A 13,737-nucleotide genomic window follows, 5' to 3' on the forward strand; every position below is an offset into this window, starting at 1 on the left:
TAACTGTTTTGAAGTTGTGAAAAAACGTAAAAAAATCGTCAGCAGGTGGTGGTATCGAACACTTGTGTAATGTGTCATCATCGAGAGAGGAAGGAGGATGAGGAAGTGGCTGCTGGAGCAGGACTGGAGATGTAGCTTCCTACACCAATGCACCAGCATCTGTCAGGATTTACTAGCTAGTACGCTGCTAGATAATAGTAATATTTTGAAAATGCGATGGGTAACTGCTGGGCATACTGTGCTGGGTTCTTCAGGAGAGAAGCTAACAGGATCCAGAGAGGAGGCGGGTGAGTGAAACATGACATTAGCTAGCTGTGCTAACTAGCATGAAAGCATCTGTGAAGCAGCGGCATCCGGTTACAGCTAACGTTAGCTCAAAGTTAGTTAGTCGATAAGTGGCTCCACTTAAGACTTATTGACAGCTGTATATGTGAACCTGGTGGGGATGTTGTTACCCTGAGATAAGGGTTATCTAGTGGTGAGGCTAGGGTCTGTGTGGGGTCTAACCTGCAGCCAGACAGTCCAACAGTTCAGACCCCACCCCTATTGTCAACAGTGGGCATGTAGTTTAGCTAGGTCTAATTAAATTAGCACTAGCATAAACAACACTGAGCTACGGTTGTTCTATAAGTCTTTCACAATGAGTGTAGACTTATATTTGGACATTGTAGTTGAATGTATTTTTGAAAATATGCTGGGAATCAATGTGCTGTTTCTATGCGATATTTGCACCCAGTTATGTCACCAAATTTGAGTTAATAATGCATGTGTTTTGGTCTGACTGTTCTTTGTTTAAAATACAGAAGGCTTCCTCTCTTCTAGCAGCTTGTTTTTCACACTTAGGTATACTATGTATCCATATGTTAACATGTTGGAGCTGACAGATACACGTATAGGTAGCAGTTTTTGGTTGGACATTTGGAAACCTGCATTAACATTTTGTAAACGTCTACTTTAAGTGCTCTTATTAGGTCTAAAGAAAACAGAAATCAGGTCTTTAAAATCAGGATTAAAAACATGAAGGGCCAGGTTCTGTGCAACACACAACAAAGTCAAATAAAAGGAAGAATATAAACCCAAAGTGGACATCCTTAAGCTTAAATACATCTTAACTTAATCAAGGACATAAGCCAAAAGAGAGCAATTGACCTATTGCACTGCTGACATGTCATAGCACTCAAACACAGGTGTGATCAATAATGCTAATTAACGCTGCAATGGATTTGTAGGAGTCTGTTAAAGGGCCCTGCTCCCTTACTCTGTCACTTAAATGGAACTTACTGAACCATTTTTAATATTATAAGTTACACCTGTGCTTATTTGCTGTGACAGAAGCAGATATTTGCCCCATTAAATGGACAGTGTCTAATAATCCATTAACTGTTAACTCCAAGAGAACCATATATTTTTCCATGACTTGGCAACACAATACAATGCCATTGCATATAAACATTTCAGGACAAATAAACTAAGAGAACAGATTGTTATGATTCCAAGCTTATCTATGAATCTCTGTACTGTTACAAACGTTGTGTTACTTACTGCTTTATTGTGTAAAGCTGCTGAAGATGATTCTTGATTGTAACTATTACAGAAGACGCATTTATTACACGATATATTTATTACTGTAACAGCACTATCAGTGAGCAAAATCTGTCAAACCTGGCATCACATCCGCACCAAAAAAAGGTCTTAATGTTGGCATAAAGTGCCAGAAGCTGCTTTGTCTTCTTTATTGGCAGTTATTCACAATGTAACCTTCATACTGCTCTGTCATTTCAAATGGCCACTTTTTAAATTCCATCTTTAAGCCATCATCCCATTTTTAAGATGATTATGTTTAAACTCTCAATTATTCCTACAGGTCCAAATACTTCCGGAGCACCACCACAGGGGAACATTATACAATAGAGGTGTGAGTCGTGCATTTACTAGCACTATGTTTTGGTATTAAAGATGACTCTTCCGTATAATGTCACATATGTGTCTCTTTTCATTTTGCAGTTTGAAAATCTGGTAGAGAGTGATGAGGTAAGTTTGTTCATATAATGATGATGTTTCCATAAGTAACAGCTTTAAATAAGTATAAGGAAAATATTGTTCTGTCAACTGTTGTGACAGACAGACAGATACATAAATAGACAGCAGCATTGTTAGCATTGCACATTAATTACAAATATTTGAAAAATTGAATCAAATACAAATAGAATAAAATAAACATAAAGAGCAAATGTACATCCACAGTAGAAAAGACAACTCAAGAGAGTATCTAAAGAACACACAATATAAAATATACAGAATTAATTATAATACTCTATAATAGACCAATCTACTCTAGGAACAGAAACACATATACATAGGGTACTTTATACATTAAGTAGCTATTTTTTAAATTTAGATAAACATTTAAATTAGATCCCTTCAGGTAGTGTGAGTACAATTTGTGCAAAGTTCAATTTGTAAGTACCATACATGCAAATACATATTTTATTAGACTGATTGTGCTGGCAGTCCCCGGATACCCTTTACTTTCAGACGTCACTTTGTTAGCCTTCCTCCAGTGATGGATAGAACATGATGGGTGCGGCCACTGTGCATCACCGTGTAACTCGATTACTGTCTCCAGAGTAGTTGCACTCGAGTCAAACCCTGCAGCAGGGAAGAGGATCTGACACTGATAACTATTACTGTAATGATAAACTGTTGTGTTTGTTGCATTGCAGGCTGAGAGCCCACAGCCCTGCCCGAGGTAAGAGATCTGGTGTGGATACAAAACAATAATCAAAAATATTCTCTGACAAAATAACGCTTGACCTACTTATTTTTTTTTATTAGGCCCATCAATGAAGAGGAGATCAAGAACCTCAAGGAGCACCGCTACGCCGCGCTCCAAGATCAACAGATCCTGATCGACCAGAAGCTGCAAGTGGAGGTGAGACACACTGTCTTTTATTTAATTTCATGTTTTAGACCTATTTTTTACAACGTCGTATCAAGTCCATTGTAGGTAAAGAAGAAAAAAAGAAGCAGTAATTTGAGAGATCTATGAAAGGGGGCGACATTTCGGGTAAAAAGTAAAGATTTCCACATTTAAGTTAGTAATTAAAGAGATAAAAACTTATATATTTTTATATTTACTTATATTAAAAGGGTACATTTAGATAACAAATATATATTCTACAGATTATAAATGTATGAATTGTGAGAAAGAAATCTGAATTTTTACGAGATTAAACTCACACATTTAAAAGAAATACATTTGGAAACATAGTGTTTGATATTAACCACTTCCCTTTGCAAGGTTGTAATCCCAGTTTAAAGGACAGAGAAAACAACATGTTAGTGAGGAGGTGCAACGTATACTTTTCTTTTCTTCTCCAATGGCCGAATTCAAATGTCTCTTTGAAGTCGGGATCAAAAGAAGAGATTCTGGACTCACAAATATTGTCTTATTGCTAAATCATATTGCAAAGTATAATTTGTATGGGTCTTGTAATCCAGTGGAGGTACGATAGGGTTGATCCAACCTTGCAAAGTGAAGTTAAGTGTTTCAGTGCACAAATATTTTATTTAGAGGTATTTTTAACAAAATATTTCCCCCCTCCCCTCACTTTATAGGGTATTTATTGTTTACCTAGAATGGCCTTAACACAGCGTCATAATTTGGCTTTATTTTTAATTTGCTGCATTGTTTTCTGTTTGGTAATTTTCTGTTCTGTGTTTTTTCTGTTTTTTTTATTTTTGTTATGTCTGCCCAGTTAGAGGCACAAGAGGAGAAGTTGAGGCTAGAAGAGGAGGCTAGAAATGCCACCCAGCGCGAGGCCGCCAGGTTGGCGCGTGAACGAAAGTTGAAGGAGGTGAGGCAGCACTGAGCGCTCCCTTCTGCCATTTTGACTAAAACAAACTAACTCCTCTAACCCGCTGGCCCTGTGCACAGCCTTCCAGCGTTTCAAGTCCTCAGCCTTATCTTTAAGGGACATTTCTCTGTTCAGTCTTTTGTTGCCCTTTTGTCCTTGTCGTTGTATGTCTTGTTGCTTAATTTACGTGACAAACAACTTGTTAGCATTCTTAATTATCATAGAGGAACAAAGCTAACTTTCAGTAGTTTAGTCATTTCAAAGACTCAAGATTGAAAGGTTTTATTGGCCAATGCTAAACTTTCCAAAAAGTCTGAGGCTCTTCCAAAAGTGCACTACACAATATACTTAAGACATACAAGAAAAATACTTAAATAGTGCAAGTAAAAATGCAGGAATAAGTAGACTGTGTACATGTCAAATTTAAAGAGGCCCTATTATGCTTTTTAGGGGTTTCCCTTCCCTGTAGGAGGGTTTTCTTCATTTACATTGTGAGATCTCTAATCCGTTGACCAATCATAAGACAGCTGACCAGCTAACCAACCAGAGCAGACTGGCCTCTGGTTTCAGACAGAGGGTCAAAAGAGGTTCTGCAGCACAGGCAGTATGAGAAGAATAAAGGGCTTTTTGAACCTTAGAGCATGGAGACATGTCACAGTAGAGGAACGAAATACTAATATAAAACGTGACCTTAACATTAGCATAATAGGGCACCTTTAAATAAAATAATGTAAAATGAAATACTGCACACCGAAAACATGTCTTATTGTAAAAAGATATATATTTTCTAGTAAATGAACACATTTTTTTTTCTAGTGGAACGGCAAGAAAGCTCTCTTACAGTACATATATATTAACCAGTAGATGATGTACAATATACAGCAAGGTCTAAAGTGCAAACAGACATAAAACCTGCTATTACCCTCCTTTACAAGGAGACGGATGAGAAAATACAAGGCCAGTGCTGCAGATAATACCATTATTTTTGCTGTATATTTCCTATACTATTTCAGGGTAAAACATGCTCCAGGGGATATAGCGTTCATTGAAAGTGAAATAATGAGTATGGGACTTTCTTTGCTTTTCACGCCTCATTCAACTGCTTCTCTGCTGTCGCTTTGTTTCTGTTGTTTGCTAACATGTTTCCTTAATGGCACCAAATAATGTGTTTTTTTTTTTTCAATTTAAGTCTGTATTTTCATTCTGAGAAGAATCTTTTTACTCGATCTGTGTTTTTCTTTTTTTTTAATGGCAGCTGCCTGCCCAGAGGACACGGGGGAAAGCAGATGGCTCCGGCGGAGAAACGCAGCAAAGAAAGTGAGTCACTAAAGTTCATCAGACAACAGGACGGCTGTGTGGCTGAGGACAAGCTGCGGTCATGAGGCTCTGCTAAGGCTTCAGTAGGCGCACTCAAGTAGATATAATTAGTAACGCTGGATGTAGTTGAAGGGGCAATGTGTTTCATTGCTGATGTGACCGTTGATGAGGTAAGAATTAGCACTTCCAGCATCTGACAAATCAATCGGATAGAAAAATGGAATTAACCATTTATCCAAACCTTTAGATCAGTGTTTCTCAAACTTTTTCATACCAAGGACCACCTAACTCCACAAATATCCAAAAACACATCGTTTTTCTAGAAGAGATTACAAATCGCCTGAAAATGGTACAAACAGGTGGCAACATGTGTGACGAAGGTGTTGCACTGGGCTATATCATGCAATCGAAAGTCAAACTTAAGCTCGCTCCATTGCGGAGATATTCCCGCGAGAGTGTGCAAAACTTAAATGTATTTATTTATTTCAAATGTGAAATGTTACCAATTATACTCACGGACCACTAGGGGGCGCTCACGGGCCACCAGTGGTCCGCGGACCACACTTTGAGAAGCACTGATTTAGATGTATGATATTTGTGTTGATGTTTGGCAGACAGGGGTCTTACCTATTTTTTTTTTTAAGATCTCAGCAGAAAATCTATTTTGAAGAAAGCACGTTTAAAAGATTTTTGGTCGAGCCAAAGTGCTGTACATGTAATAAAAACACATTACTACAATCATGTCATTTGTTTCTCCAGTTAAAGCACTAAGTAAGGATTAAAACGCAGCTAGCCCGTCATTTTTGTGTAGCTACTTACTAAAGAAATCAATAATTTGACACACCATATTCATTTAAATGGGATTTTATTGATTTAAAAATGTCATGTTGCTCCCGCTAAGAGAAAAGGGCCCTTTTTACTGCATAGCAACAGTTGAAACTGATGAAGGTTTTCTGCTCTGTCAAAAGTCATTTTCTTTTCCATTAACCAGTCTTTAAATACTGCCAGATCCACTGCTGTGTTCCTGTTAGTGTTTATTTCCTGTCTGTTTAGCCATAATGAATCCAGAGTTTTTTGCCCTCCACAAATATAAAAATGAAAAAACAAAAAAAGTATTCCAGGGGGTCTAGAGCAGGGGTTCCCAAAGTGGGGGTCGCGAGATGATTACAAAATGGAAATTGTGACGAAGGTGTTGCGCTGGGCTATATCATGCATCGAAAGTGAAACTTTCGTTAAGCTCGCTCCATTGCGGAGATATTCCCATGAAAGTGCGGAAAACGTATGGAACTTAATTTATTCCCCCCCCCCCCCCCCTCATTGACCGGGGTCGCCAGTCTCTGGCACTGTTATTTTGGGGGTCGCGGGCTGAAAAGTTAGGGAACCCCTGGTCTAGAGCAGGGGTTCCCAACCCCCGGTGTTACTGCCGGGCCGCAAAATAGCTGTGAGTTTATCGTAATATTTGCAGAATTATAAATATATAAAAATGTTTTATCATAATGTTTTTTTCAAAAAGAGTTTAATTTTTGCACCTATAACAGTCATATTATTTCATCCAGAACCAGAAAACCGTTGAAAATGGCTTTTATGATGTTCCGAGGGATTCGGCGGCTCAGCCTGGTCTCAGCCTCTCGTGCGCACGAGAAAGTTACCGGTGCGCCAAGTAGGAAGAGGAGCGTACAGGAGACAACTGTTTAATTGCAGACTGTTATGTTGATGTGGGGAAATGGCAGTGCATACATTATGTGAGATACATTTCAAACTCGGACTTCATTTTAAGGACATGTCGGCCAGGAGTGGAGAGCTATTTGTTTAAGCACCGGATTGGCAAAACAGGAGAGTAAACCAGTCTGCCTTGATCTACGAATTCATATCTGGGACTCTCGCGGTATCTGCTGCCCGCAGCTGTTTAGAAGGAAAACCTCCTTCACTTCATGAAATGGCTGCAGCATCAGGAGGCAGCGGGACGTGTAACTCCGCCTCTGAGAAGTGCAGCACCAGCGCGCCGAGAACTGTGACTTTTTACGCACCACCTTCGCTGTGTTTACCTTCTTCAGAACAGCTTAAGAGTGACTGCAGGCTGCTAGTGCTACGTGTTAACCACACACACCTCTACACACATCGAACTGCCCGATTACTCTCCCGTTTATTAGTTTTATGAAGGAGATGTCCAGTCACCAAGGCGCATTGTGTGTGTGTGTGTGTGTGTGTGTGTGTGTGTGTGTGTGTGTGTGTGTGTGTGTGTGTGTGTGTGTGTGTGTGTGTGTGTGTGTGTGTGTGTGTGTGTGTGTGTGTGTGTGTGTGTGTGTGTGTGTGTGTGTGTGTGTGTGTGTGTGTGTGTGTGTGTGTGTGTGTGTGTGTGTGTGTGTGTGTGTGTGTGTGTGTGTGTGTGTGTGTGTGTGTGTGTGTGTGTGTGTGCCTGTCTCTGCTCAGCTCGGCTCTGTGTGTGTGTGTGTCTGTCTGACACCGGCATTTCTTTTCAAATGACCATGAACAGTAATGTACACGCAGCTGGCTAACTCCATAGGTAGCCTATATGTGGGTGTTCCCAAAATAAATGAGTTTAATCTTAATCGCGAGGTAGTGCTAAATGCTGTCGGACGTGCACCGGAACGAACGACACTATCATAATATATTCTGAAAACAAATGCCAGTGACACACGCACGCACACACAAACACACACACACACACACACACACCCTGGCGACCGGACATCTCCTTCATAATGCGCCTTCTCCTCGTTTTCCCAGAATTCACTGGATTATCCGTAAATCATACAAACAAAACCAAACCGTTGATTTATCTGTTTTCCCGTTTTGGTTTAAAAACTGAATAAGGTCGGTTTTTTGGTTTTCCGTTTTTCCGAAAAACCAAAAAACGACACCGGTTCTTTTTTAAATGTTAATGTTTTGGATGCATATTGTTCTAGTATTTGTTCAGGCTGTTGCATACAATTCACCTCTGTTGCTACCTGCTGGTGGTGAGTAAATATTAAAATCAGTTAAAATTGACAACCGGTCCGCAATTTTTTTTTAATGTATCTGCCGGTCCTTGGCACAATAAAGGTTGGGAACCCCTGCTCTAGAGGACCCGGGTTCGACATAGTCCTTCAACAGAAAGAGCAGACCGCTGAATGTCCAAATTGACCAATTAGAATCAATTAAGCTGTGTTATAAAGTTTTAACAATTCCAAGGTGAGTGACTGCTCTTCCAGTTGTGTTGATTGTTGTCATGGCCAATTCCAGGGCTCCTGGGGATTTTGACGTCTACCTCCATCATGTGAAGGCCCAGTCGGACGCCTTCAGGAGCAACAGTAAGTGCCCCACCTGGCCTTGGTAATATTAGCACAAATAATACATAGGTATACATACAAGGTGTTAGTTCAATCAGGAGAGACGTGATGTATGTAATACATGTTTATTATCCGTCACATTATATAAATGAAACATAATGATAGTTTATAACAAAAGAATGAAATGGCGTTTGGCGATTAGGCCCAGGTTTTGTAGGATATCATTCGGGAAGGGAAAGAACCGTTTCCGATGAACCCCCCCGGGTCTAGACACTGGTGGTGGTGATAAGTGGTTAGGTCCGGTTGGAAGGGAGAAGGTTAAGCTTAGTCCTGAGTTCAATCAATGTTTAGTCATATAGGCCGATATCACGAATGTTACATTTGTCTCAGTGGTCTTCACAGTGTGTACAGAATATCAGTATGACAATACGACACCCTCTGTCCTTAGACCCTCACATCGTACAAGGAAAAACTTCCAAAGAAAACCCAGTTTAAAGGGAAACATGGGAGAAACCTCAGGGAGAGCAGCAGAGGAGGGATCCCTCTCCCAGGACGGACAGACGTGCAATAGATGCCGTGTGTAAATTGAAAAGATAATACATTTGCAACATAGGTAGTCCAAATGTTTGGAAATGCATGTGTGTGCATGCGTGGAGTTGAAAGCAGGAGGCGAAGGGGTGGAGGAGGGTTGCGCGTTGACACCTGAAAGACAGCTGGTAGAAAAGGGGAGAGCATATATAGAGGGATTAACAGGTGCGATGATTAGGCTTGTGAATGGAGGGAAGTGATAGGTTGGCTAAGGAGTGGCGCTCTCTCTCATCTAGTGAAAGGAGCGAGTATTGCCATGACGTGCAATACGGAGTGATGGGTCTTCCTGTCTGAACTTGCGCTGAGCTTCATTTAGTTCCTATGAAAGAAATCTAGAGTTACTCCCTGTTGTAATAATTGACTCTTTATTTCCAGGACTGCCGTCGGACACGAACGTGGTGACCCCCAACACTGAGTACAGCTGGGACTTCACCACCAAGACGCGCTCCACCAACGACGACGGCACCTCGCTGGATCTAGAGTGGGAAGACGAGGAAGGTGAGGGATTCATTTCATCTGTCGCAAATCACTAATCCATCAAAGGTTCTGGTGACATCTTGACTGATTCAATCACAGAACGCTCCCGGCCTCCAGACCCGGGCTCTGGTCATTTCTCAGCCGAGATCAATTCTGTTTTCAATGACACTGCAGCAAAGTTGGGGGGGAGAGGCAGAGCAGCTGTTTGTGCTCAGTGCAAACAAACCGTATTGAATACAAGCATCGGGGTTATTTAGGTTTGGCAGTCAATTCTGATGACCTTAGTGTGTTGTGCTGTTCTTGGTCACCACTATGTTTCTTCTAATCATCTTGATACACTCCTGATATGTCAGGTGGTCCAAAAGTTATAAATGTATATAAATATATAATCATATTATATACATATGAATGAGCAAATGTTTAAACAATATTTATTTTTATTTTTCCTATTGAAATACACATTATATAAAATGTGTGCCCCCTGTTTAAAAAAAACACCCAGAATTTGCATTGGTAGAATTTAGTTTTTTACCCTCTGAGTGTCTTTGAGTTTCTTGAAAAGCTCTTTAATTAAAAATTACATGTGTGTGTGTGTATATATTATTGGTATATATTCTGAAATCGTGATGATTTGGGCAGGTTGGCTTTGAGTCTGTTATTGTTCAAATATCACAAAACACAGTAACTCAATAAGGTTAAAAATAATTTAATTTGCTGCAAATAGCTTTTTATATTGTTTAATAACTCCTGAATGAATGTAGTGCATTGTGTAACCACGGAAAAGGCGCAGATTTCCCCCCCATCAACAAATCGATTGATTGAAGTGTAGTTGCATCCACTACAGCCCGTACATACTGTACATAAATGGCCTCTAAGTTATATGAGAGGGAATGATCATTTTTTAAACATTATTCACATTATCATTGAAAAATATATTCAAATGATCATGGTTTGACTTTTTTTTTTTACAATTTCTATGATTTTTACTAACTGTACCAAGCAAGGTTTTTTTTTTATTCTTCTCTGCAGCACCACAATAATTGCTCTGAATTATATTTTTATAAAGTTAGCCTTTACCAAACATTGTTTTGGTCCATATTGTCCATATTTCGATAAAACTTGATTAACTGATTAAGTTTCAAATTCGGTTTGGCCAGTGGAACAGATTACTGCCTGCTGCCATTTTTGGACTTCAGTGACTTCTGCTGTCAGAATGAAAAGCTGCCGTCCTTTCTTTGCAGGAATCAATCGTGCTCTTCCAGCCTGGGAGAGGTCCCGGACGGAGGAGGACATCCTGCGCGCCGCCCTGAAGCCCGGGGGCAAGCAGGTCACCAGCGGGCCCACTTCTACCTCGGAGGACTCCAACGCACTGGAGTGGGAGAACGATTTTGTGAGTACGCTCCCAGAGGACAGCTTAGACGCTGAATTCGAAGGGTTCGTCAATCCCGTCCTAGACACTCCCTCCGAGGACGCGTCGGACCGCGGCCTCAAGTTGGAGCTCCAGGACAGATAGTGTTCAGCACCAAAGGAGACGTTTGTTCTGTCCTCTCTATGTCCAAGCTCACCAGCGTCTGCCTCATCGAATGGAAACTCTTCCTATTTCTGCACTCTGACGCTGCAGGAATACGTCACGCTACTCACTACAGTTCGCTGTGGTGATGTCTTTATCAAATACTCATTTTTTCAGTGCCTTCATTTGCCATATTAGCCGACCATATATGCATTGTAAATTAAACAGATCAGTTACCATCCATTACAATTTGAGACATTGTGTAAAAAAGAAATTCTAGGCAACTGGAATGAGTGCCAACGTTAGCTTAAAGCTGCATTCACATGATTCGTGGTAAAACGGCTAAGCTAGCAGGGAGGTATCATAGGTAACTAATCTAAACTCGCTGTTTTCACAGCAAGGCTCTGCACCCGAACCTCGTGTTGAGCAAGGAGAAAATTGTGTATCAAGTGAATGCAGCTCAACAGAAACCTTGATCCTTAAACGCATAGTTAATTATACAGTTAAAATGAAAACAACGACTTATCTGAAATCTCAAGTGCCACACAAATTTACCTCGAGACGGTTTAAGGTCAGATTATGTTGGCTACAGTGGGGTACAGTTTCGATAATCCAGCATTGGAAATGATTTCATCCCGAGGAGTTTACAGCACACAACACAAGGTGAAAGTAGCACGCAAAAATGTTTTCATTGACGACAACAACGTTTTTTCAACGCGCTTTGATAAAACAAACCCTGATTATTATTTAAAATGCACAGACAGTGCCCAGGCAATAATACAGAAAAGACTCCGACATACTCAAGGAATAAAAAACGCTGTGTGTTTTAATCACTGACGGAAACTACACATTTCACTCGATGTAAGTTATTACTGTTCTTTTTTGAAGCCCAGCATGAGCATGTCTCTGCATTTGAACTATCCTAACTGTTTTGTAGGGCTCTAACAAAACATTGATCTGGATCATTCAGTGTTTAATGAGCTGTTATCATCCACACAAAGTGAAAACATTAATACATATAAGACAAGCCCTTATTTTTTTAAATACATAAAAAATCTGATTTTCATAAAAGAGCCCATTCACACAATTGTCAAATAATATTATCATTGCTTTTAGTGAGTTTATATGAATAGAAACTGACTGTGGTATTATGATATTGTCCCATATCGAATGCAGACCCCTAAACTGAATGGAAAATTGTGATATCAGCAAATGTGTTTTTAGGAAAAGTTAATATATCTTACCAATACAAAACGTGTTGTTTACGTCCCTACTAGCTAGCAGCAGCAGACTATCCTGACTTTTGGTTTGTATCCTGTTGATGATGCAGTGTAATAGCACAGCCACTGTTTCCACATTTCAAGCCTGTACCCAAGATTGTTTCTGCAGTCGCTCGGGGTGGTGTTTTGTTATCATCACTAAATTGTTGACAACGTTTATACTTTTTGTTTAATTGTGTACTGTTTAATTGAAGGTGGTAAGCCAGAGCATGTCATAAAGAAGCAGCCACTAAAATAAGTCCTGGGGTTTGTGATGTCACGAAGTCAGAGGATTATTGCCAATATGGGGCCCGTCAAATGTAAGACTGCGTAACTGATAACTGTAGAAGATCAACAAATATGGTACTTAATGTATGAGACACCCATTCAAATTCAAAGGCTTTCATATTTGATTAAATGTATCGATATTCAGGTCAGCGTTCACAAGAATAAAGAAACACTCACTGTCCATTTGCAGTCAAAAGCACAGTGGTTTTATGTTTTTAAATATACATATTTCTTATAACATCTGCCAACAAAAAAACATTTTATACCATTTTCTTTTAGCTAAAAAACAATAGCACAGAACAGCAACATCATTGCCACAACACATAATATATTATGGATGATTAAGGACAGTGTTTTTATGCATCTCTACATATATGCATACATTTCCTATTTCAGAAATATCTAAACTGGCCATCTCATCTTAATTCCAGTAATTCTCTTCAACTGTATCTTTCGTTATTGTGGATCATTATTCTGATATACAGAGGAATAGCTGCAGAATATACAACATATGTGGAACAAATGTACCAGGTTAGAACAATTACTGTTGATTTCTGATTGGTTTCTGGCATTAGGTGTTAAAATTATTTAATTTGATATGACGTCATTTATCGTTTATAATTAAAGCAATATTTTGTGGAGATAATGTGAAAAGATGGAGGTCAGGAAACATTCAAAATGTGACATAATAATATGAATAGATATAATGCTGCTCTCCTGAGGAATCTGCTGTATACATGAATCTATTTCCTGTGCTTAGACCTTCGCAGACGTTTGTGCTTCACGTTGATTATTTAACCTGTTTGAATCAAAGGTAGTTCACTGATTGCACTCTGATTTTTGATTTTGGTGTTATTATCTCTTAGAAAACTTTCACTGAAGTGTGTGTGTGTGTGTGTGTGTGTGTGTGTGTGTGTGTGTGTGTGTGTGTGTGTGTGTGTGTGTGTGTGTGTGTGTGTGTGTGTGTGTGTGTGTGTGTGTGTGTGTGTGTGTGTGTGTGTGTGTGTGTGTGTGTGTGTGTGTGTGTGTGTGTGTGTGTGTGTGTGTGTGTGTGTGTGTGTGTGTGTGTGTGTGTGTGTGTGTGTGTGTGTGTGTGTGTGTGTGTGTGTGTGTGTGTGTGTGTGTGTGTGTGTGTGTGTGTGTGTGTGTGT

The 13,737-nt window shown here is 39.8% G+C and overlaps 1 protein-coding gene across 2 annotated transcripts; it reads left to right on the forward strand.

Moving 5' to 3' along the window:
* Positions 1–63: 63 nt before the first annotated feature.
* ap1ar (adaptor related protein complex 1 associated regulatory protein) lies at positions 64–13,535 on the forward strand. 2 transcript variants are annotated; one of them, XM_034092800.2, is made up of 10 exons: positions 64–287; positions 1,865–1,913; positions 2,005–2,031; positions 2,724–2,749; positions 2,836–2,932; positions 3,759–3,857; positions 5,113–5,174; positions 8,418–8,485; positions 9,428–9,550; positions 10,771–13,535. In XM_034092800.2, the coding sequence occupies exons 1-10, from the start codon at positions 217–219 to the stop codon at positions 11,040–11,042; spliced, it is 894 nt and encodes a 297-aa protein (XP_033948691.1). In that variant the 5' UTR covers positions 64–216; the 3' UTR covers positions 11,043–13,535. The 2 variants fall into 2 exon arrangements, with proteins under 2 accessions (XP_033948691.1, XP_033948692.1); XM_034092801.2 differs by lacking the exon at positions 3,759–3,857.
* Positions 13,536–13,737: the final 202 nt, after the last annotated feature.

The sequence above is a fragment of the Pseudochaenichthys georgianus genome, chromosome 10 (genome assembly GCF_902827115.2).
Source record: "Pseudochaenichthys georgianus chromosome 10, fPseGeo1.2, whole genome shotgun sequence".
NCBI classification, from domain to species: Eukaryota; Metazoa; Chordata; class Actinopteri; order Perciformes; family Channichthyidae; genus Pseudochaenichthys; species Pseudochaenichthys georgianus.